Source organism: Chaetodon trifascialis, chromosome 8 (assembly GCF_039877785.1).
Source record: "Chaetodon trifascialis isolate fChaTrf1 chromosome 8, fChaTrf1.hap1, whole genome shotgun sequence".
NCBI lineage: Eukaryota > Metazoa > Chordata > Actinopteri > Chaetodontiformes > Chaetodontidae > Chaetodon > Chaetodon trifascialis.
In genome coordinates this window covers 29,914,400-29,940,777 of record NC_092063.1, presented here as the reverse complement: position 1 = coordinate 29,940,777, position 26,378 = coordinate 29,914,400, and the positions used below count along the sequence as shown (strand labels likewise).

The following is a 26,378-nucleotide window of genomic DNA, read 5'->3' as shown; positions in this document are numbered from 1 at the left end:
TTTATCTTGTATTTTATATCATTGTTTGTATTTTTTCTGTGCAGCCACCTTGGGTGTCCTGAAAGGCGCTTTCAAATAAAATGTATTATTATTATTATTATTATTATTATTATTATTATTATTATTATTATTATTATCAACTCTCCCTCCGCAGCCAGCGAGCCTCATCCCCCGCCGGACACCTACATTCAATCATGAATAATCCTAATGGGCCAATCAGACCAATGAAAAAAAACAATGTTGTGGGGCATAAAGGGCCAATGGGCCGATGTAGATGGGCCAATCTACTTGTTTTTATTGGCCAATCAGTTAACACACACACATGAAAACGGCCAATATACAGTGAAATCAGTATCATGACTATTTCTCAGATGATGATTTCTGTATCTATCTAATCCGTGGCATGCAATATTTTACCCCGATTTTGGATAAAGTATAAATCCAATTGTTTCATTGTTTCATATTTTGAAGTATTTCCACACAAAGCTGGTGGCAGACAGCCCGTTATGCACGTAAATAAATAAATATAAAGGCGACTAGTAAATTGACATTAGACATTGAAAAGTTTGTGATCCTTCTTTAGGCTGTGATATTTTGTTGATTTTTCATATTTTCCGGAGTAAAAAATGCATTCTTGATGTGCTTCTGAGTACAAAGAAGATGCACATGATTTAAAACGCTTCACACTTAAACATCAGAAGCAAACACAGTTTTGCATCACAGAAGTTTACATTTCAGCTGTCGTGGCCAAATCTCTTGTTAACTTATTAAGCTCTTCCGCACAGTGTGACATCTATTTTAATTATTAGAGAGCTGCTCTAATGGCTGCTGATAGACAGTCCATCCTATTCTATAAACTGTTGGTGGTTTGTGAACTTCACTGCATTTGTGCATTTGAAGCGATTAACTCCCGGCACATTTCAGAGCTGAGTAAACCTGTAGTTTCACTGACACATCGCGCATCATCACCATGGGCGTCATGACGTTCTCCTGTCTGTCACTCTGTCAGGCATGTGTAGTGTCGAGCCAGCCGCGTTGTTGGCTGAAAAGTCATTATTTGCATTACAGTGTATCCTTTGTTCTAACTCAATGGATGGTCGCCAGCCAAACAAGCTCCCAGCCCCCACTGTCCCACAGACTAGCTATGGCCAGTAAAATAGGTGGAGGGCTGAGGGGAGCGCGTACCTCCAGTAATTAAAAATCAATTTGTGCCACAGATATTAATATTGTGTCGCTGGCTACTTTATAGACTTCACTAAATGTTTCCATTACACTTAATTACATTTATGGATAAGCCAACTTTCCCACCTCCCTCATGCATCAAAATGTATATTATCAGTCCGACCAGGGAATCTTGCGATTGCAAAAATTAGCGCATATTCAGCCAATACTAACATGACTGTCTACTGGCCGCTTCCTGGTCTATTTTTGCCGAGAGTCGCGCGCCTGTTGCGGAAAACATTGGCGAGCCCTGGAATCTCCAGATGACGCGCTCTGCTCCTGCAGCTCTGTCTTTGTTCCAGCGCATGTAAAGTAAAATTAGGTCATCATTTTTGTTGATAATTATCAAAAGCAAACTCTCTGTAAACAGATGGAGCCTGTTTATTCTTGGAGTCACAGGCTGTTTTGTAAAGCTACATTACTTTTATGACTCAGGAATGATTTTGTAACTTTTTTTTTTCGAAGTTATGTTTTGGGCTTTTTGGCCTTTAGTGTAAAGGACAGCTGAGGAGCAGCCATATAAGTGGTTCAGAAGAGGGAAGATGACATGCAGCAAAGGGCTGAAAGCCGGAATCGAACTCGTAGCTGCTGCAGAGAATTTCATACATGGGGCGAACGCTCTACTTACTGCGCCAAATCTCCACCACATAATTTTGCAACTTTGAGCTGATGCTTCTCATTCTCAAGTCAAAACATTTTTTTTTAAGATGAGAACTGAATCTTTTCGACTGTTTCTGTAATGTGAAGTATGCTTATTATCATATAGGAAGTGATTATATACAACTTTTTTACATGAGTTTGTTTTTTTTGATCGCAACAATCACAAAAAAATTCATACAGTGTATTGTAAGAGAAAAACTTAGGAATTTTCTGTTTGCTTATCGAAAATATGCATTAAAACAGGCTGATGGAAACACACATTTAAGACTTTTTTAAGACTTTGTGCGAGAAATATTTAATTTAGATTTAAATAATCAACGTAAAATAGTTGAGTAACTGTGACTGCCTAACTACAAATAAGCCTACTAAAACAGATGAATGTAGTGGAGTAAAAATCTTTCCCCTTGAGATGTGTTCCTGTGAGGGACACGCCATCTCTTGGTGACACCCTGCAATTGAATGAAGAGGCGTGTTTATAGTGGATTCTGGGCACACCCCCAAGGGGAGGGTGGGGACTGGTAGCCGGCTGGGAGCCGGCTGGGAGCTGGATGGCCTCTGGCTGGGAGGAGAAATTTGAGGCTGCTGCATCTATATATATATATATATATATATCACTGCAAAATTATCAGTTTCTCTGATTTTACTATTTATAAGTATGTGCTTGAGTAAAAGGGCCGTTTTTGTTTTATTCTATAATCTACTGACAGCATTTCTCCCAAATCCCAAATAAAAATATTGTTATTTAGAGCATTTATTTAGCAGAAAATGACAAATGGTCAAAATAACAAAGATGCAGTCTTTTCAGACTTGAAATAACACAAAGAAAACAAGTTAATTTTCCTTTCTAAACAACACAATACTAATGTTTTAACTTAGGAAGGTTCAGTAAAGGTAAAGTTCAGAAATGGCATGCTCTCCAACAGTCTTTCACATTGCTGTTGGGTGACTTTATGCCACTTCTGGCACAAAAATTCAAGCAGCTTAGCTATGTTTAATGGCTTGTGACCATCCATCTTCCTCTTGATTACATTCCAGGGGTTTTCAGTGGGGATCAGGGCTGGAGATTGACCTGGTCATGACAGGATCTTGATCTGGTGGTCCTTCATCCTCACCTTGATTGACCTAGCTGTGTGGTGTGGAGCATTGTCCTGCTGGGAAAAATAAAAACAAAAACAAAAAAAATCCTCAGAGTTGGGGAACATTGTAGCAGAGCAGAAGCAAGCCAATTCTTTCAGGATAACCTTGTATGTAGCTTGATTCATGCGTCCTTCACAAAGATTAATCTGCCCGATTCCAGCCTTGCTAAAGCACCCCCAGATCATCACCGATCCTCCACCAAATTTCACAGTATCAAACCGTTATCGCCATTGCACTTCACCCCAGCTGCCATTTGCCATTATTTTTGTAGGTCACTTGATGTCATCCTAAGGTTGCTGAGTGACAGTTGAATGAGTTGACAGTTATCCCAGTCGTTTTCTCCCTCTGCCGGTCTGTAGCTTTGCTGTCCCGAATGTCTGCTGCTTACATTGTTCTTATGAACCGCCATCTTAGAAATTTTAAGGATGGAAGCAAAATGACACTCACTGTATCCCTTTGCCTCTCCCTCATGATCAGTAGTTATTTTCTTTTGAAGTACTACTAGCAGGGGGGCGTGGCGGGGGGCGTGGTTAATCGCGCCTCTGCGAAGGTGCGAATAGCTCTAATTAGCACATGAATGCTATCGACGTTGATCTACTCAGGCTGGCCTGCTGACTTCACAAACAACCATTGGATGATTCCACAGGTATTTTAAAAGGAAACCATCATGTGATTGGATAGCAACTCCAATCACATGAGTGAGTGATCATGTGATTGCTGCTGCTATTGGTCATCTGTGCGCCACAAATAATAATAATAATAATAATAATAATAATAATAAATACATATTAAATTCATATATAATAAAATAATATATTAAAAATAGTTATTATATTGTTATATTTATGTATATATAAAATATAAATGACATATTTATTTTATTTGATTGATGATTCATTGATTTATTTGGCGATCCACCATCTACACTACCACACAGTAGAACACAAAGAACACAGTTGACAGAAACATTTTGAAAAAAAGTCTTTAATGAAATCGTGACACACACATTAACAAGGATCAACCAAGTAAAATCAGTGACTACTGGGGAAAAAAGCAAGGAAATGTGCAGAGGGGTTCACTGATAAGAGCCTCTGGGTTGGGCCATGCTGCTGGTCCATGGTGCATGTCTAAGGCCTCTGGAAATGCTTCTTTGCTGCCTCTGGGTCATACTGAGTTGGCGCCTGTCGCTTTGAAGGGGACCCGATGCGAAGCCTCTTGCGGTGTGTCGCCACATACTTTGGGTCGCTCTCCAGCCGATCTTGCAGAGTTGGGAGAGGTGGGACACTCCTTCTTGCTTCCAGCAGCAGTAAATACAGGTATTAATATAATATTAGTACTGCTAAGAAACAATAACACATGATAACATACAGATGCAGCAGCCTCGAAATTCCCCTCCAAGCCAGAGGCCATCCAGCTCCCAGCCGGCTCCCAGCCGGCTGCCAGCCAGCTACCAGTCCCCCCCTCCTCTTGGGGGTGTGCCCAGAATCCACTATAACTACTATATATAACCACTATATATATAGAAACTACAGGTTTACTCAGCTCTGAAATGTGCCGGGAATTAATCGCTTCAAATGCACAAATGCAGTGAAGTTCACAAACCACCAACAGTTTATAGAATAGGATGGACTGTCTATCAGTGGCCATTAGAGCGGCTCTCTAATAATTATAATAGATGTCACACTGTACGGAAGAGCTTAATAAGGTAACAAGAGATTTGGCCACGACAGCTGAAATGTAAACTTCTGTGATGCAAAACTGTGTTTGCTTCTGATATCTAAGTGTGAAGCGTTTTAAATCACGTGCATCTTCTTTCTACTCAGAAGCACATCAAGAATGCATTTTTTACTCCGGAAATTATGAAGAATCAACAAAACATCACAGCCTAGAGAAGGATCACAAACTTTTCAATGTCTAATGTCAATTTAGTCGCCTTTATATTTATTTATTTACGTGCATAACGGGCTGTCTGCCACCAGCTTTGTGTGGAAATACTTCAAAATATGAAACAATGAAACAATTGGATTTATACTTTATCCAAAATCGGGGTAAAATATTGCATGCCACGGATTAGATAGATACAGAAATCATCATCTGAGAAATAGTCATGATACTGATTTCACTGTTTATTGGCCGTTTTCATGTGTGTGTGTTAACTGATTGGTCAATAAAAACAAGTAGATTGGCCCATCTACATCGGCCCATTGGCCCTTTATGCCCCACAACATTGTTTTTTTTCATTGGTCTGATTGGCCCATTAGGATTATTCATGATTGAATGTAGGTGTCTGTGCGGGGGATGACGCTAGCTGGCTGCGGAGGGAGAGTTGATGTTGCAGTAAGAACCTGTCTGCCTGGTCTAACATGATGAAGTCATGTTGAACATTTCCGTTTCCCAAAAAAAAAAAAGAGGTGCAGCGACGTAAAAAAACGCATTCTTGGTGTGCTTCTGAGTGCTATGTTTACCCGCGACTATAACTTTTTTCAATAGTTACTGTTTATATTCATTGTGTGAACAGTCTGAATAAAGAGACAGAGACACAGAGAGGAGGACACAGTCACACAGACAGAGTGATGAAAAAGATCAGTGATAATTAACTACAGTATATTAAGCCTATGATGTTGAACATCGCAGTGCACAGTGCGAGCCGTCTGCTGCGCTCCGCAGCCGCCTGTGAAGGCGAACGAAATCTGGAACCTTTCAGCTCAATGACATGACTTTGAAAGCACCAAGTGACTTGTTTTAACGAATTTCGTTAGATTAAAATATGTAGAACTGTAAAATATCACTTCCGTGAGGCTGTTCAGTCAGACATTAACAGATCACAGGCTGAAATTGGCATTTCATCCTCCCGACCCTCCCTCTTCAGCGCACTGTAAATGATTTCTGTCCAGTAATATACAGTACATACACATACAGAAACTGCGTATTGCTGGTCGCCGCATCAAATAGCGACCCGCAAATCTAAAATGCGCTACAAACAGGAAACCCACCAACTGAAAAGCAGAGTGGCTCCGCGAATCAGGCAGAGTATTAAACATTTAACTGTTTAGCAGTTCAGAATGCTAGAAAAACGCGACGCACAACTTCTGTTATTCATGATTAATTTTCTGGGCACAAATCACTCGGCACGCGGAGATGCACTGGGAGCCTCTCCAAAGGTGGAGACAGATGTGGAGGAAAAGGCAGGATGGGCAGATGAGCAGATCCAAGAAGTTTGTGAACGAGCACTACAATAATGTGGATGATTAAGCATAATTATATTTAAAAAAACTGCACAGGGTGCTCTACTAGACAAGCAGTTTTTCTTACAGCAGTGGAGGCTATGTGCAGATCTAATGAACGACTCAGCAAAGCTGACACGGTAATAATGACTGCTCCTCCTGGTGGACTGTTCGAGCGAGTGCAGGTAGTTTCCGCAAATGGAGCTTAGGGGCGTTACGAGTTGGCGCCGATGACGTCATCGCGGGGGATCTCATTACAGTCACGAACCCGCCTACTGCAGAGCAGGGACTGGTCACGGACCCGCCAGGGCCCCAGCATGAGATTAGGGGAATTTCGAGGCCGCTACATCTGTATGTGAGCATGTTTGTCAAAAACAATGCAGATAATAAATAAAATTCAGCCCATTTTTACATTGTTGTGAAAATAAAGCAGCATTCATGGGACTCTTACCCGCTTCCTTCTCTGTCTGCTGCGAGCTGAAATCTTCACAGTTGCTGCCTGAACTGAAAGAGCTGCCTGGGCATACCTGAAGCTCCTCCACACCATCTCATAATATGTCTTACAGGCTGCTGGAAGAAAATATATATTGGTTTGAAATAATTAAGACAGGCTTCAGTAAAAACAACAACAAGAAACAACAGAAAGGGTTTAAAAGACTGTTGTCCACACCATCCCTGTCTGGACTCCCAGTTAAAGTCGCCATCAAATATGACGTCACCGTTTCGTTGTGGGGTGAGTTTAGTCTGTAAAACACAAAAAGTACACGTCATGCAACGTTTACGTTTACTTATATTCTGCAGAATATTTCCTGTGTATTTTATTAACTTACCCCTGCTCAGGTTCATATCGCCTGTCGTTTCCGTCACTATTGTGCAGACGTCGCACCTTTTCCTTTAAAATACAAAATACATTGTAATGTTAAATGTAACGTGAACGATTACCAAACGTTCGGAACGTAGTGCAATAAGAATAATAAAGGTTTGGCGCCCTAAAAACTGCACAATGTGGTACTAAATGCTAACGTTACTTACGTAACTTACGCACCCGTCTCTTCGTCTCTGCAGCTGCAGTTCGGTCGGGGCTGCTCCTCCAGAGCGAGCAGTCTGGCTTTTATCATGGTCATTCTCCTCCCCAACTGTGCGATCAGCTGCGTTAGCAGCCAAGACAATCCACTGAAGACGCTCAGCAGTTTCTTCTCTAAATTGTTTGGACTTTCTGGATATGGTCGCACCGCAGCCAGGCCGTCCACTCGTCGCAGAGGAGTGCCTTCTGGGATGAACTGAAGACGACGTCCGGCCATTGTATGAACACAGTTAAAGTTTAGCAGGACCCGAAACGTAACTGTTGTAATCCAAGCTCGATTCGCGTTCACAGACGCGCCGAGGTCATTTTCTGCCGACGTCTTTGCGTCAGAGGAGGCGTCCAATCATATGCGAGGTCGCGCTCTCGGAATTTCTCGCGAGACCATTTTTGTTGCGTAAATGAAAAACATGCTGTGATTTTGTTCGGTACTTTGATTTTCTAAATTGACATCATTGAAAATAAAAAAAAGAAAAGTTACTTTGGTGTATTCCCTTTTTATTCCTACTTAAAGAATCATCAGTGGACTTACTCTGCTGGAATTTTGCAAGCTAATCACACAAGCATTGTTCATCTGGTGTTGTGGTGGCAAAATGTGACCAGTGTCCAAGAACTGTAGATGCTTTAATTTTCACAATTTTGATTTAGCAATTTAAGTGGAAAATTAAAGACCTTTGAGAGTCAGGACACTTATCCTGTATGTAATCTATAAAATTTTTTAAACACACTTTTAAATCCTCATGAAAAAAAAAAAAATCTTTGTATTCTGTAGGCACAGAACACACACACACACACACACACACACACACACACACACACACACACACACACACACACACACACACACACACACAAACACAAAATCCCAATTTGCATTTGTATAGCTTTGCAGCATTTACATTTGCATTTTAACACCTCATGGTCACAGTGGCTGAGGGAGAACTTCCACGGCAATTTACAGTGACGGAAATGTGACTTTTCATGCAGTGTACCTCATGAAGTAGAATAAGGTGTGCTTGTTTTGTAATTCAACAGACACTGCAATGGAATGGGTGTCATACATGGAGAGATGCTGATTTCAGAAAAAATTGCAGTGGTATCTTAATTTTTACAGAAAGATATATAATCCTTCTTTGCCCTCTGTGCCCATTATATTCTCTCTTTTTTTCTCCCTCCCTTTCCTTCTCATATCTGCAGCTTCTCTTTGGGGGAGAACCTGACAGTGGGCTGTAATGCAGACTGTAGTTGTGTCAGAGAGCTGTACAACCCAGTGTGTGGAGCAGACGGTGTGATGTATTACTCCCCCTGCCATGCTGGCTGCAGCTCCATCAACCACACAAAACACTCCACGGGCAAACAGGTACAGTACACACACGATAGATAATTTTACTTTGACTAGAGCAGTGTTAGCCTTGATTTATTAGGATTTGGGGCAGTCTGGGTGCTTACAAGTACATCAGAGTAAGAGCATTGAAGGAAAAAAGCAAAAAGCGGTAAGTGTAAATACAGGTGACAGCTGAAGCTTGCTGGCATGGGGCAATATGGTTTTTCTTAAATATGTGTACTGGCTTCTTCAACCATTATGTCAAGATTGGTAGCAGAAAAGATACATATTTCTCTGTGTCACGACCTTCCCAGCATAAGATGATAGTAAGCCATTGTGTAGTCAAAATTAAAATGTGGACAGCTGAAGCTACAGCAGCTCTTCAGGACTGTTTTGAGTGCACAGACTGGCACATGTTCAGAGATGACTCCCCCCAGGAGAACCGCATCAACCTTGAGGAATATACACCAACTGTGACATCATACATCATGATCTGACAATCACAAAGAAAACAATAAATGGATAGGTGAGGTCTCTATCCAGAGGCGTCATACCTGCCTCTCAGTATGGTGACAAGGAAGCATACAACACCGCCAGAGCAAGACTGAAAGATGGTAACAAGGAGGAAAAGCAGAAACATCAGCAGTGACTGGAGACAGACCAACACCAGGTTCAGACAGACAAACTGGGGACCCACAGAGCAGACCAGAGACTCACGAGTGGAAAAAGGCAGTTTATTAACAGTCCAAGGTCAGTACATGGGAGGCAGTCAGGACAGGCAACAGTACAAAAATTGCTAGGCAGATCAGCAGTCAAAACACACACACAAGTGAGAGTCCAAAAACCAGAAACTGTGAATCAGGCAAAGGTACAGAGATGCGGGGCAAAAAGGCAGACAAAAAACAAAACAGGTCGAAACACAAGGAAGTCATACACGAGGAAAAACACCGGAAAGTTACTAAAGAGGGACGCAGACAATCTGACAAAGACACACTGGGAAGAGCAGGTATATATACACACGAGGGGCGGACACAATGAGACACAGGTGAAGACAATGAACAATCACACACAAGGGGAGTGAAGACACCTGACAAGGACACACAAAACAGGAACTGAAAATACCCTTCAACATAAAACAGGAAATGATAGAACAGAACACAGACTAGGGCCTGACACAGACATATGTAATTGAAACTTATGCCACACTTTTCAGTTATAATACATATAAAATATACATTGATGAGGATTTTATTTTCTCCCATCAACTTAAGCTGCTCAGTTCTTTAAGATATATAGAGAATTGATATCAGCAACACATTGACCTTTGAAGTTATGAGAAACATACAAGCATACTGACTTAATATTTTCATTATAAGAATGGTTGATTTCATAACTGGTTAAGTATGTTATTTATTATATTATGTGTCTGTGTATATGTGTATTTTTAGGTGTACTCTGGATGTAGCTGTGTGGTGGGTAATGTGTCCTGGGGTGACCAGGGCTTTGCTCTGGCAGGGAAGTGTGGCAGCTCCTGCCACCACATGCCAGCCTTTCTCTTCTTCCTCTTCATCATCATTTCCTTCACCTTCCTCTGTAGTATCCCAGCACTCACTGCCACACTCAGGTATCCCTCCACTCACTTTGACCCTCACTTTACTGTGAGGTGTAAAGTAATGTCTGTGCAGACACTAAAAGGCTGTTGAATTTATCTGCTGAATACAATCATTGGTCCAATATGGAACTATATTCAAGTGTATTGTGGAAATTTTGCATATTCAGGGATTTCAGTTCAAAAGTAAAAGTAATTCGATTTGGGAAAATGTAGCATAAATCAGAAATATTGTGTAAAACCTTTAATTATTCTTCCTGGATATAATTTCATAGTCATTGTAATAAAGACTGAGACTTTAGACTTTTAGACTTTAGACTGCTTCTTTATTGATCCCAATTTGGGGAAATATTTTGTTGCAGTAGCAATTAAACATACAGACAAACAGAGTGTATACAACAATTATTTGAAAAAGTAACAAAAAAATATAAGCAGGAATAACAGCCATTTGTTAAAATAAAAATATAACTAAGTGTAACCAAATATCACAACTAAACTAACTAAAACTAAATTAACTAAATATAAAAGTCGCATCAGTCAAAAAATGTGACATGAAGAGGAAAAAAACTTTTTTGTGATCAAATTTTTATTGAGCAATTGCACATCAAATTACAAAAATACAAAAGTGAACGGGTAAAAAAAGTGTGAACTCGTCCATTTATCACAAAAGCAAACATCCAGATTCAAAGTAAAATACAGCACAACTTGAAAACTTAAACCAAACAATGACCCCTACCCACCCAACCTAGCCAAACCTCAATCCAACAAAAAATTACACGACAATAACATGTAATAGGGAATAAAATAAACATAAAAATGAAAAATGAAAGAGCAGCCCCATGCACGCCTGCCTGTATGCAAAGGGATGCAATCAAAACACAAAAGAAGAAAAAAAAAAAGGAGGAGGGGGCGGCAGGGACAGGTTAGACACACGTACATAAAGAAGGACAAAGACACAGACAAACATACACACACACACACACACACACACACACACACACACACACACACACACACACACACACACACACAATGGCAATGGTTGCTGCCAAGGCACTCCATATGCTTTCATGGCTGATGTGATCTGTAAGTAACAAAGGAGAGAGGAACCTGGTAGATTGAATGAAATTCTAATATCCTGGAAGGAACCTAGAGTGATGTCAATGTATGTCGAGGTAACCTCTATTGCTCCAGTGTGATGGAGAAATAAGTCTCCCTCCAATAATCAGTAACCCTTTGTTGTTAAACAGAAGGGAAAGTGTGTGCCATTTACAATGTATCTTACATTCTTTTTGTACAAAGTGCCATGTTCAAATCAACAATGAAACTAAGAGACCAAAACATAACATGGTTTGTTTGTCAGAGACATTAGAAAAGAGGACATCTTCTAAATTCCATGTTTTTTTTTGTGATCAATTTTTTATTGTGTTTTGCTTCAAAAACGCCAAACAACAACCAAAAAGTACATGAAATAGTACCAAAATCACGAATAATTAAAAACCCAAACAAAACGGAAACAAAAACTGTGGCAATCCCTCCCTCCCCACCCTTCCCCTCCCCATGGGTCACCGTGTTCAGAAATATGTGCAGGATGTAGGACACTAGAATTTAAGTTATGAAGTAACAATTACAGTAACTCTTTAATTCTATCTGCCATCTCTTGCCATGCTGCAATAGTACCAGCTTGAGCACCATGCATCCTTGCCACTGAAAGCTCCATATTGATAATATCAATATATGTATTGATCCATTGATTTTTTGTGACTGTGTGTGGAGGTTTCCAGCGTAACGCTAACATCTTTTTGGCAGCAGTGATGCCCGTTAAGAGAATACGTCTGCTGATGCATGTTAAATTCAGTGAGGCAGTGTCATTCAAGAGTAGCAAGGTGGGCGAGCATGGCACAGTTAAACCCAGAACATCAGACAAAGTGGCACAAACCTCATCCCAAAACAATTTCACATCCCTGCATTCCCAGTACATATGCATGTAGGAACCTATGAGTCCATCTGAGCACAAGGTGCAGTTTGGGGATGATAACCATTTCATGAGATAAGCCTTTCTTGGTGTGAGGTAAGTCCTATGAATAAAGTTAAAGTGAATCTGTTGGTGATCTGGGTTTTTGGAGGCAATAACAGTTGAGGACCATATCCTCTTCCAGTCAAGCAAAACCTCTTCAGTGTATTGCTTCAGGTCCTCAATCCATACTTGTGTGATAGGAAGAGCTTTGTAGGAGGTGTTCCGAAAGAGTGAATATAAGTAGAGAGACCACACCTCTTTTATGTCCGTTGTTGACCAAGATGGAGTGCAAGGGATGGGTAGTTAATGGAACATTCCATGGTACTCCATAGGCTTTCATGGATGACCGCAATTGGAGATACAGGAAAAAGGAAGAGCCAGGTAAATTGTAGAACAGTCTTAAATCATTAAAATTGCGGAGCCCATTTTCATTATAAACATCTGCAAATGTATGTACCCCTTTAGTGCTCCAGGATGGACATGAGAATGGAATCCCCCCAGTGAGGAGAGAATAGTTTTTAAAGATTGGGCTCTTAAGGTGCCATTTACAAGTTGTATTAGATCGCTTCTCTGCAAGCCGCCATACTGATAAAAAGAAACTCATTTTGGGGCCGAGCCGCAACTTAGCCCATTTCAAGGGGACAGCTAAGTAAATCAGGTCTTCCAATCTATGTGGGAATGCTAGATTAATTTCTATGGCTTTCCAACAGGTGACTGAGTCAGAATTAAGCCAAACTGATAATGGTCTTAAGGCAAATGACCAGAAATAATGCTTGAAATTAGGAACTGAAAGGCCACCTTCTGATTTGTGACGCTGGAGAGTTGTCAGCTTAATGCGTGGTCGTTTCCCACTCCAGATAAATTTGGATACTAAAGAGTGAATTTTGTCCCAGTAATCCGTTGGAGGTGGCAAAGGTAACATGGAGGAGAAAAAATGTATCCGTGGTAATACATCCATCTTGACTATTGCTATACGAGCTTGCAATGATTTTGGTAGGTAAGACCATCTAGTAAGATCTGATTCAGTCTTGTTATAGATACCTTGATAGTTTTTATTAGCAGTACTAACCAATGAAGGGAAAATATCTATCCCCAAGTACTTAAATTGATTAACAATGGGAATATGCTGGGGTAATGTCCTGGGGTCCAATTTCGAGTTTAGTGGAAAAAGTGCTGATTTTGTCCAATTGATTTTGTACCCAGACAGGGATCCAAAATCCTCAAAAATGTCCAAAATATGAGGTACTGACGTGGCTGCTCTATCGAAATACAGGAGTATATCATCAGCATACAATGATATAGAATGCGTGGTGTTTTTGAAAGTGATGGGAGTAATAGATGGGTGTAGCCGAATTTTCTGAGCAAGGGGCTCTAATGACAGAGCAAATAAGAAAGGGCTCAAAGGGCAACCCTGTCTGCAGGACTGTGATAAGGTAATTTTGGTTGATATTATGCCATTTGTGTTTATCATTGCAGACGGGTTACTGTATAGTAATTTAATTAATTTAATGAAATTAGAGCCCAATTGAAAATGTTGCAGAACCTCCTATAAGTATTCCCACTCTAGCCTATCAAAGGCTTTTTCCACATCAAGACTCAGCACTGCACAGGGGGAAGCAATGTCTTTAGCATTATGAATTACGTGGAGTAGCTGCCGAACATTATCAGAGGCGAGCCGTGTTTACATGAAGCCTGTCTGATCGCAATGAATTAATTTTGTCATGTGGGGTTCTAAGCGGGAGGCAGAACCTGCGCAAAGATTTTAATTTCAGCATTTAGAATAGATAATGGCCTGTAATTACTACATTTAGTTGTGTCTTTGTTGGGTTTGGGAAGTATAGCAATTAATGCGGAATTCATGTCATTGAAAAAGGCACCTACATCAATAGCTTTATGAATCATGGATAAAAGGTATTGTCCTAGCTTCTCCCAAAAAGCAAGATAAACTTCAGAGGGGATCCCATCCCATCCTGGCGATCTACCTTTTTTCATCCCTGCAACAGCATTCTTTAATTCAGCCAGAGTGATTGATTCACCAAGACAATCATTATCTTCCTGAGTGAGAGATGGAAGAAGGAGACCTTCCAGAAAGGACCTACATTTATCTTTATCTAAAGTTATTTCGGATCTATAGAGATCAGAATAAAATGAAGAGAACTCTGCATTTATTTCTTTAGGAGAAGTGAGTAACCCCTGCACTGAGCTAATAGCCATAATATTTGCATACTTTTCACATTTCTGTAAACTCAGAGCAAGGAGACGGCTTGGTCTGGATCCGTGAAAATAGTAATTCTTCCTTACTCTATGAATTTGGAATTCTGCTCTACTTTCAATAACTTGTTGAGGTTCACTCTGGTTGAATCAATTTCCCTCTTCCGATCTTCAGCAAAACCATCTCCTTGTTGTTCAAGTTCTAGCTTTTGCAGAACGTGCTCAAGTGTGTTAATTTTGCCCAGTCTTGTTCGATTAAGGTGAGAAGCAAAAGAGATTGTTGTATTTCTTATAAAACCTTTAATTGCACCTCATAGAACCCGAGGCTCTGCTACTGATTTTGAATTCTCAGAAAGTGTTTCTGAAGTGTCTACGATAATCATTGTTTTTAAGTAACATTGTGTTAAAGCGCCATCTTGTGGCTCTCGTAACAGTGCCTGCCAGTGTCAACAGTGAAGTGACAACACAATGGTCAGAAAGAGAGTTAGGGTGAATTACAGCTGAGTGAATTTCAGAAAATGAAGTCACAGTAACCAATAAGTAATCAATTCTTGAGTAGCTTTTATGTCTATCTGAGTAGAAACTATATTGTCTAGCAGAAGGATTAATGACTCTGAATAGATCTGTAAGACTGAAATCGTTTATCAGCCCTCGGAATGATACTGTAGAGGGGTGAGTATTCTGTGGGGGTATATTAGATCTGTCCAGCAGTGGATCAAGGATGGCATTCATGTCAGCACCGATAACTACTGAATATCCCTGCAGGTTACACAGAGTCTTACTAATAACTTCAAAGAAATCTGAACTAAACTGGTTTGGGACATATATACAAAGAAGTGCAACTTTCAAGCCATTAATATTTGTTTTAATATATGCAATTCTGCCATCTTCACTTCCATAGCTTTCAATAATTGTTAGGGATAGACTACGTCTCAACAACACCAAGGCACCCCGGCTCTTGGAGTTGAGTGCAGCAGCAGCCGCTGTATAGTAGTGTCGATTTACTAATCTGTATTTATCAGCAGGTTTAAGGTGAGACTCTTGAATAAAGGCCACATCTATTTTATGTCTCTTAAGCCAATCTAGACACATTGAACGTTTAATGGGACCATTTAGGCCATTTATATTCCAGCTAGCAACGTGTAATGTAGACATATTTACCAACAAGACTGGGCAAGTGGATACGTTCCTGTAGTTGTACAAACTTTAGAACTACTGAGACCCATATTTTCCCAACCCCATTTTGCCACACAGTTACAAACATAAAAAGTAAAATAACGAAATGAAAACACAATAAATATATATCCCACAGGGTGGCAACTGCCACTAAACAAACACCCACTAACTGGGCACCTGAACTGAGAAAGCTGGCTATCACACTACTACACTAGCCATTGCTCCGTTGTAATATTCAGTGTAACAAACAATTCAACAAGCAATTGCTTTAACGTTATAGGTTACACTATGAAATAACCATCATCCATCCAGTTTATAACAAGTTGAAAATATTAATCAGATAGAAATGTGACATTTTCATAAAGTAAACAGCAAACCTTATTGAGGCGGGTTGCCCATACAGCAAAATTAGGTCACATCATGTCCTTCAATCCACTGGGTCTGTGTGTTGAGAAAAACCTCAGCCTCCGGTTGGGTCTCAAAGAGGTGCACTTCTGATCCGCGGGACAGCTTCAGCCTGGCCGGGTAGATCAAGAAAGGAGTGAACCCGAGTTTCCTTGCTGACTCCATCGCTTGGGAAAATGAGCGGCGCCGTTTCATGGTGTGGTTACTGTAGTCAGCTGCGAAGCGGATTTCTCTGCCGTCGACCTTGATCCGAGAGCCTCTAGCCGCCTTCAGGATGCGGTCGCGGTCAGTGTACCATAGCATCTTGCAGATCAACGTGCAGGGTCCCCCGGTGTTGCGCTCCGCTCCTATGCGGTGAGCTCTCATCACCTCCAACTTTTCACCGGCAAGAGCAGGGAACCATTTAGGGAGCGAGGATGAGACAAAGCCCAAAGTGTTGCCTCCCTCAGTTTTTTCAGGCAGGTTAATGATGCGAACATTATCTCTGCGGGATCTGTCCTCTAGCTCCGCTATGCTTGCTTCGAGTCTGAAACAGTTGAAACAGAGCTAACTTAAGTGACTCCAACTTCTCCTCGTCTCTCGTGGGTTCCTGAGTTGTTTTGCTTCTTAAACCTTCCGCCATGATAGAAAAGTGGTTTAACCGTTCAGAATGACTGGTTGCTGAGTTATGAGTGAGTGGAAGATAGATAATAGGTTAAAGTTGGGGCACAGTTGGCGAGAGCAATCGCGCTAAGCAGCCATCTTGTCTGCAGGTCACGTGCCTTCCCTCTAAATTCCATGGTTGTAATATTTTTTCCTCCAACCTGCACCAGGACACTGGCGTGTCAGTATCACACCATGTAACTACAGGGCAGAGCACAAATGACCAAAAGTAATATTTAAAATTAGGTGCTGCTAGGCCACCACCTCCTCTACTTCTCTGTAAAATGGATAATTTAAGTCTGGGACATTTTTTGTTCCAGATAAATTGGGGAATGTCAAAGTGTAGTTTCTTCCAATAATCTGTGGGAGGGAAGAGTGGGATCATTGAGCTAATAATATTAATTCTTGGTAAAATATTCATCTTAACAATAGCAATCTGGGCCTGTGGTGAAGCAGGCAGAATAGCCCACCTCTCCATATCATTTTTTATGGTTTTATACATTTCTAAAAATTATGAGTTGTAATACAATGCAGAGAAGTTCCAAGATGCTGAAAGTGCTGGACCAAGCCTTTGCCAAACCTCATAGTTTCCAATACAGACCACAAAAAGGACCACTTCAGCCTCTCAAAGGCCGTCATAGCATCAAGGGACAGCACAGCCAGTGGGACTATCAATAACGTGAAGAAGTCTCCTAATGTTGTCAGAGGCAAGTCTGGTCTTTATGAATCCAGCCTGATCACAATGAACCAAAAAATGGCATAAACTTTTCAATACACCGTGCAATTAGCTTAGCATAGATTTTCAGGTCTGCATTTAACAGACTCAGGGGTCTGTAACTAGCGCAGTCCGTGGGGTCTTTTTCTTTCAAGAGCAGTGATATAAGAGCTGTAATGACATCTCTTGAAAAAGTGCCTTCCTTAATTGATGCTGTTATCATGTCTAACCCTGCATTCCCACCAAACGCGATGAAAATTATTTAATCGCGCCTCAAATGAAATCGCGTCGTGCCAGACGCTCCAGTTTTGACGCTGGTACAAAAACCCCTTGACCTGGCATCGCGTCACGCGTCGAACCCGTCCAACAGCAACATTTCTTCCACCATTTCATTCTCTCATCGACCGGAATGTGGTTTTAAGATTATTCTATGAGAGAAAGTGGATGTTAAAATTTAAAATCTGTGGTCGATTCATCACGATAGCGCGTAGTTTAAAATTTGCTCCAAAGTTTTCGGAGATGTGTCGTCCTGCTATCGGACGAGCTGAGATGGTGACGCACGCTGCCGTCCCAATTGCATGCAATGACAGTCCTGCGCTCTCCCGTCCTGGAGAGACTGTACTCCCAAGTCGAACTTGCTCTGTCCGAACTGCAAAGTTCGTAAGTCCGAACTTGGCGTACTTGGTATTGAGAAACGGCTCATGGCTGAAATAACCACCATCGCTGCACTGTACCTGTACTGCACAAAGTAGTGCAGCTATTGTTGAATGAGCCAGACAAGTACGCTAGTAAAGCAAGCTATGCTAACTGGGGCTATGCTACGCTGAACTGTCATAAAGCCCTGGGTGAGCGGTGACGGCAACGATGAGCAGCTCCTCCATTGTTTCTGGCAGTTTCACTTTGCGAGGGAACACCAGGACGTCCGTACGTCAGCACGTCGATGACGATCTCAACACTGATAGGCTGTCGCGGCGCGTCTTCACGTGAATCCGCCGCAAAAGTTCAATTATTTCAACTCGAGCGATGAAGCGATCACGCGATGGGGCGACGCGATGAGAGCGATTTTCGCGGCCAACGCGTCCATCGCGCCGCGCAATCGCGTCCATCGCGTCGCCAGTCAAAATGACGCTTCAAATCGCGTCTTTGCATTGACTTTGTATGTAATCTTGCAGCGCGATCTTGTTTTATCGCGTTTGGTGGGAACATAGCCTAAAAGTAAAGGACCTAATTTCTCTCAAAATAAATGATAAAACTCTAGAGGTATTCCATCTAACCCAGGGGATTTATTTGACTGCATTTTCTATGCCGCTTATCCCTTTCGGGGTTGTGGGGGGGCCGGGCTGTCAACGGCTCGGCTGTCAACGGGTGGGAGGCGGGATACACCCTGGACCGGTCGCCAGCCGATCGCAGGGCACATACACACTCATACCTAGGGGCAATTTAGAGTCACCAATTAACCTAATGAGCATGTTTTTGGTCTGTGGGAGAGAACCTGGAGAGAACCCACGCATGCTCGGGAAGAACATGCAAGTTCTAAGTTTTATTAATCTGTTTGGGTTCTATTGTAATGAGGCCATCAGCTGATCTAATGGAGGGGATGTCTGCAAAGTGTTCATTAGATCTAATTTTCATGGCCAGTAAATGACTGGGTCTGGACCCATGAAAATAGTATCGTTGTCTAGTTCTGTGTATTAACAATTCCGATTGCTGTTTCAAAATGTTGTTAATTTCTTTTTCACAAGATCACGTTTGGTCTCTGTGTCTGAGGAGTAATTATTTTGCCAAAGAAAATCAAATCTAGAAAATTCCACTTCGAGAGTTTGTAATCTGGCAGATCTCACTTCACGCAAACTAGAACTAAATAGTGTAGCATTACTTCTGATAAAACCCTTCACTGCATCCCATAATATCCTAGCATCATCTACTGAACCCACATTAAAAGAGAGGAACTTTCCCAACTGAGAAAGGAATTGCACTTTAAAATCCTCATTCTTTAATAATGTAGAATTGAAGTGCCATCTAGTGGCACGTTTGGATAAGCAGCTTTATGGTCTGACAGAACAATGGGAAGCAGCATCAATCCTTTGAAAAGGGTGGGGGGATGAAAAAAGAAAATCTATTCCAGAAAATGTTTTGTGCCTGTGAGAAAAGAATGAATAGTCCTTTAGGGCTGGATTCACTGATTGCCAAACATCTACAAGACCTAGGCTTTGGACCCAAGATCGCAGAGCAGCAGTAGCCAACTCTAGTTCCCTTGAGGCTCCTGGATGGGAATGATCCAGAGCAACATCCCACACAGCGTTCATGTCAGCCCCAACTACTATTGAATACTCAGTCATATATATTGCGTTGAACAGTCCTAAAAATCTTTCTCAAATTTATAGGGAGCATAAACTGAAGCAAGAGCAATTTTCTGTCCATATAGCTCTGCTTTCACAATAACCAATCTGCCTACAGTGTCCTCTGTGATGTCCAGCACTTTGATAGGAAGATGACATCTAGCTACAACTGCCATTCCCCTAGTTTTCGTATTGACTGATGAAGACGCAATGACACGATAAAATTGATTTGCCAGGTGCTTAGAATCATAACTTAACAAATGTGTTTCCTGTAAAAGGGCGACATTGACTTTCCTACAAATAAGCAGTGACACACTAGCATGTTTATGTGGTACATTTAAATCGCCAGTATTCCATACTAAAATAGATAGATCATCCATTATCGTATTGACCGGATCTCATAAGAAAGCAGGGAAACTGGAAAACATATACAACAACAGGAGATGATAATCCCAGGCATAGTGACATAGTGACAAACTGCATGCACTTTGTCTTTTAATATTCTTTTAATATTCTATTCTGTTATTGATGCTGCTGTGAAATTCGGAATTTCCCCTCGAGGGACGAATAAAGGAACATGGAGGCGCAGCAGGTAGTGCGCGTGCCTCACAGCAAGAAGGTTGCCGGTTCGATCCCCGGGTCAGGCAGGGCCTTTCTGTGTGAAGTTTGCATGTTCTTCCCGTGCATGCGTGGGTTCTCTCCGGGTACTCCGGCTTCCTCCCACAGACCAAAAACATGCTCATTAGGTTAATTGATGACTCTAAATTGTCCGTAGGTGTGAGTGTGTGTGTGAATGTTTGTTTGTCCTTGCATGTGGCCCTGCAGTCGGCTGGCGACCGGTTCAGGGTGTACCCCGCCTCTCGCCCATTGTAGCTGGGATAGGCTCCAGCCCCCCCGCAACCCCGAAAGGGATAGGCGGTATAGATAATGGATGGATGAATTGATAAACAGACAACTCTCCTGTGGCATACATGTTGAATTGCCCCATAACGCATTGATAATGTAATAGCTGACTATAAGATATCCCCTGAAGACAAAGCCAACACACAGAAGGGACAAACTCATATTCACATATTCAACTACACAATAGCACACAGAACAACAGGCTGAATAGGTGTCCAGTATGTTAACATAACCCATTAACAGTTATTCAGCTACACAATGGCATAAAGAACATACCTGGGAGGCTGAATAGGCTAAATAAACATAACAAGCCAGAGAGTTCAACAAGCACGTTACCAGTAAGCAAGTTTACCAAGCTTCCAATCTCATTCCACATCACTGAATCCATTGAATTCTTCATCCTCGGTGTTGCTTCTGAACAACTCCAACTCCAGAGGAAGATACATATATTTTGATATTTTGATAAGTCTCACCTGACTATAAGTTGCAGGAACAGCCAAACTTCGAAAAAAAAAAAGTGACTTATAGTCCGGAAATATAGTATATAATATTAGAATAATATAAGAAAAATACAATATAACTAAGTACATAAACAAGTATTTACAGCAAAAAAAATTGTTTAGTTTCAAATGCTAAATAAATGTAAACAGTAGACCGTATGTTCAGAACCATTTCTCATTCAAGATTTTCTAACCCTTAAATAAATTTTGCTAAAGAATTCACTTGAACTGAGGTACTTCAATTCAATTAATTTTTATTTTTCTTGCACCATGTCACAACACAAGTTGCATCAGGACACTTGTACATAGAGCTGGTGCACACTCTTTAGGTAGAAAGAAGAAAAAGTAATTGGATATGTTAAGTGACTGAAAGTACGTCACAGGAAGCAAGGGCAATGACTTTATATATTAAACATTTATTACTGTCACTTTTTACAAAGAATGTAGAAATATTTAAAAACAATAAAATGTTAGCTAAACACACAAAGATGAGATATTAAGCAAATAAATGATTGCAGAACTGGAGTTTGGCAGGGAAGCATGCAATAGATGAATGAACCATAGAAATAGTAATGTTAGTGGCCATTCAAAGCTGACCAGAAGGCAACGTCAGACCCTTGCATTGGTAATCAAGGAAATCCATCCTTATGTTCAAGTTATAGCCTTTTATATGGAAACGTTGCTAAGGAAATTCAGAAAAGTCCAATCAACGGACAAGCTTGTGCCCCTGAGTGTTAGAGGCCACATGCCTTTGGATTTTACCACATAAGTCCCCTGAGTTTCAAATCCCAATGTTGTTGGTCAGAGAGGAATAGACAAAACATATGAAGCAAAAGGAGCAAGTGTTAGCCTATATCACAATGATGTTTGAGATCCAGTATGCCTGCATGTCTGACCAGCTCTATGTTGTGTAGGTGTGTGCCAGACAGCCAGAGGTCCTTTGGACTTGGTATCCAGTGGATTGTGGTGCGCACATTTGGTAGGTACATTGTATTCTTTTACTTTATTTAAGTTTACTTTTTCACTTTTAACCTCGTAATCACTACCAATGCACTTAAATGTCTCCACGCAAATTCAATTAAGCTCACTTAATATATATAGCAGTATATAGCATCAAATCACAACAGAAGTTGTCTCAGAACACTTTCCATATAGAGCTGGTACAGACCAAACTATATACTGACTTGGTGACAGTGGTGAGGAAAAACTTCCTTTTAACAGGCAGAATACTCAGACAGAGCCAGGCTCTGGGTGGGCGGCAATCTGCCTCGACTGGTTGGGTTAGTGAGAGAGAGACTGGGACAGGGACATGTGTGTATGTATGCGATATATATACGTATTAGTAACAGATAGTATATGTATATAAGACAGCACTAATAGGTGCAACAGTTGCAGTGGATGTTAGGCAGGGCCATGTCAAGAGATGTAACTATGATCCACGATACACGTTCAACCACTATTGATGGAAACCTGCAAGACGACAAAGCACAAAGACTCTAGGGAAGGAGCTAAATTAGTGACATGCCTTGGTAGGTCATAAAAGCATGCAGGTTGAGAGAGAGAGAGAGAGAGAGAGAGAGAGAGAGAGAGAGGGAGAAAATAACAGAGGAGCTCGGTGTATCTTTGGAATGCCCCAGACAGTCTAATCCTATGGCAGCATAACTAAGGGCTGGTCCAAGGCAAGCCTGAGCCGGCCCTAACTACAAGCTTTATAGAAAAGTAATGTTTTAAGCTTACTCTTAAATGCAGAGAAGGTGTCTGCCTCCCAGACAAAGACTGAAAGATGGTTCCACAGGAGAGGAGCTTGATAGCTAAAGGCTCTGGCTCCCATTCTGCTTTCTATGAAATGCCATGATTTTGACCAATCTGTGTTGTTGTTTCACCACAGGTGGTATTCCAGGACCCATAGCATTTGGCTCTGTGATTGACATTTCCTGCTTACTGTGGCAGGATCAGTGTGGTGAGCAGGGCTCCTGCTACCTCTATCAGAACTCAGCCATGAGCCAGTACACACTGGTAGCTGGCATCATTTATAAGGTAATGCTAACAGGCAATTTACTGTAGTCTTACATTCAATCTTAAGATCTAATTTATTGTACTTGAAAAATTCTGCTTGTGAGGGATAGGGAAAAACTTACTTTTAAAACCTTGAGCAGAATCAGGCTCTGGGTGTGCAGCCATTCAAAGTTTGGATTTAGACTGAAAGAAAGACAGAGAGACAGGCACAGCAATAACACCAACAATTATAGTAACAGATGTAATAATAATAGAAATATTACTAATAATAAATACATGGCAGCATATATAAAGTATACAGTATATCATAATAGGAATCACTAATAATAAAAACACTTGTGCACATTAGCCGAATTGTTGACTTTCCCTCCTCAATATCACCCAACCTCCTCTTTTTCAGGTTTTGGGAACAATCTTTTTCCTGTTAGCCAGCATCCTCTACCAGCCTCCTCCTGAGTCACCTCAAAGCAGCTGTGAAAGCACTGACCATGGAGTAGGAGACATTAGTGACCTGCCTGTCAAAGACCTGCCTGAAGATGGCGTCATTGTCAACCTGCATGCCAGGTTATGATGTCAGAGACCCACTGATAGCTGAGTGTCCGACTGTGTGTTTGTATGTGTTGGTGCTGCTGAGTGCAGAATGTCTGAATTTGAGGTCTTCATGGAGCCATTCGAACCCTAAGACCCGAGACCATCCTGCTGGGATGGGTCCATGTTTTGCATGGTCAGTTGGGTACGATTCTGGTCCTATCCTTTACCACAGTCTGTCTAAAATTCTGTCTAATTGCGTGCGTGCGTACGTGCATGTTTGTGTAGGCAAGAGCAACTGCAAGCAAACTGCAAAGTGCATCTGTGGCAACAAGGTGGTACCAGATAACCTGCACAAGCAAGTGCTAATGTTAGCAGCCATGGCAACAAATGAGCAGTGGCTATTATAGTTAAAAAGTGAAAACAGTAGAAATTATGTTTTTTTATGCTTGATGAAAAGGAATCAATAGCACCTTTAAGATGAAATAACGAGTGGATTGGCCATGCTATTTCAATCAGCAAGACAGATAACAGATAACTTGGACTACTTTTCTGGCAAGGAGGATGGATTATCACAGCCAGACATGAGAGAAGACTGCTAACTTTAGGAAAGACACAGACTTTTGTTTTGAAAAAATTTGTAAATTAGCATTAGCTTGTTAATAATTATCAGCTGTGATGTCAGTGCAGATCGGGTCTCTGTCTCCCAGACACATCCCAACTTTCAAATAAGAAAAGTGTCTGTTAGGATTCTGGGTAGTACATTTCTGGGTTTTTTGGGGTTCGTGCACAAAATTTTGGACCTGTGAAGACCTTTTGTCTGAATGCATGTTTTGATGGTGATGGGGGTGTCTCCTCTATACCAATAGCCTTCTCTCAGCCATAATGACATCACCCACCAACATACACATATATGCATACATACACAAGCGTACAAACATTCACATGCAATCACACAAAATGAATACAGATGCTCTAACTCAAACAGCTCCAGGATACCTTCATGTCTCATGCATGCTGTTCTGCTGCCTGTCTTGGTCAGGACAGTGTAGAAAAAGAAATTTTTAATGTCAATGAGATTTGTTCTTTGTTACTTTTTTTTAAAGGTTTAAAGAAATCTCCACACATGCACACTACACACAGACAGACAGACAGACAGACAGACAGACAGACACACACACACACACACACACACACACACACACAAACACACACACACACACACACACACACACACACACACACACACACAGCACTTTCTGTAGTACATGATAACTTCTAATGTGCTGCTCTCTTGGAAGAAAATCCTCCTGTGATTGCATTTGTGTGTATCTGAATGTATGAGAGGGCAGTGCCACACAAGTTTTTACTAGGAAACATTTCTACAAGTATCTGTGGAAGTCTGATGGCATTTCTGTTTTATATTTTACGTAGTTTTCTTTGGAAAAGACAGTGAAACAGCTGAGACCTGTACGGTTTATATTACATGCCATGTGAATGAAGCTGTTATGATGTGGAAAAAGACATTTATATCCATCCACTACTTATGTTCTTTCCCCATTACTGGAAGATGGCTAGTGGTACACTGCTTTATGTTTTACCCACTGACAAAGCCATGGTCTTTTACTGTACAAGATCTCCAGGCCAGTAGTAATGAAGCCAAATTATTTTCATATGGTAGGTCATATTTTAAGGCAAGAGTATCTAAAGGCACTTATATTAATGGGTCACAACAGCAGCACAAATATATTTTCAATTAGAAAAGCACATATGTATTTTTGATAGCACCTTGGACACATGTACAAGAGATTTATGACCAGTCATTGGCTTGTATTTAAAAGTGGTAAGACAGAGAAGACACAATGGGTTTTGGATCTACGTGATATAGATCCATATATATGTATACATTGGTTTGATTGCTCTGTATGCCAGAGTTCAGTAGAAAGAGCTTAGTGCTTTTGTTCCACCAAAACAAGTTTTGAAAGTATGTGTTGACACAATAAAGGCCTGGTCACAACAACACTGAAAATTGCAAATGTTTGGAACATAATCAGTTATTTCTCATAGAATTGCCTCACAGGGGAGAAGTACAGCTGCACAAATGTTTTGTTTCCAGTTCAACTTTGGTGAAGTTGAATAAACTGTGTCTACAATGCTGACCTTTGATGGAACACAGAAAAGTCCAAAATGGAGGAAGCTATCGTAGCTTTTTAGTTGTATTGCACCATCACTTCTATAGAGTAAAGTAAAAGCAGACAACCGAACATCCTGTCCCACAAGTAAGAGAACCTCATTCAAAATCACACTGACATTTGTAATAACACAAATAACAAGAACTCCAACCTTGGAATAAAGCCTTTCTCAAGAGTATGTTGTGTGGTTTACTCCTTATATTTAGATAAAGGCTTTAATTTTATAAGACAAAGAACAGTATAATATTGTTCTTTTCATTCTCAAAAGCCCTCGGCCATCTGTTGTTAAATATGTCTGTAATAACGATAGGACAGAGTGGACAAAACATTTTGTTGCAGATATTAGAGTTAAAATGTTGAAAAAAATGCCTTTTATGGATATGAATGAAACCAACTTACGATGATGCGAATGCCTGCACTGGTATATTGTGGGAGCTGTAGCTTTTTGAATGCTAAAAAAAAAAAAAAAAATCGTTAA

At 40.9% G+C, this 26,378-nt stretch overlaps 1 protein-coding gene across 2 annotated transcripts in view; it reads left to right on the top strand.

Annotated features, from left to right (window-relative positions):
• The window catches only part of slco4a1 (solute carrier organic anion transporter family, member 4A1), a 77,893-nt gene extending 51,815 nt beyond the window's left edge, over positions 1-26,078 (top strand). For both annotated transcript variants that reach the window (XM_070968267.1, XM_070968266.1), the window contains exons 9-13: positions 8,521-8,683; positions 10,096-10,271; positions 22,079-22,143; positions 23,053-23,201; positions 23,581-26,078. In XM_070968267.1, coding sequence (XP_070824368.1) covers positions 8,521-8,683; positions 10,096-10,271; positions 22,079-22,143; positions 23,053-23,201; positions 23,581-23,751 — 724 coding nt within the window. In that variant the 3' untranslated portion in view covers positions 23,752-26,078. The remainder of the gene's footprint in view (positions 1-8,520; positions 8,684-10,095; positions 10,272-22,078; positions 22,144-23,052; positions 23,202-23,580) is intronic.
• The last annotated feature ends 300 nt before the right edge of the window (positions 26,079-26,378 follow it).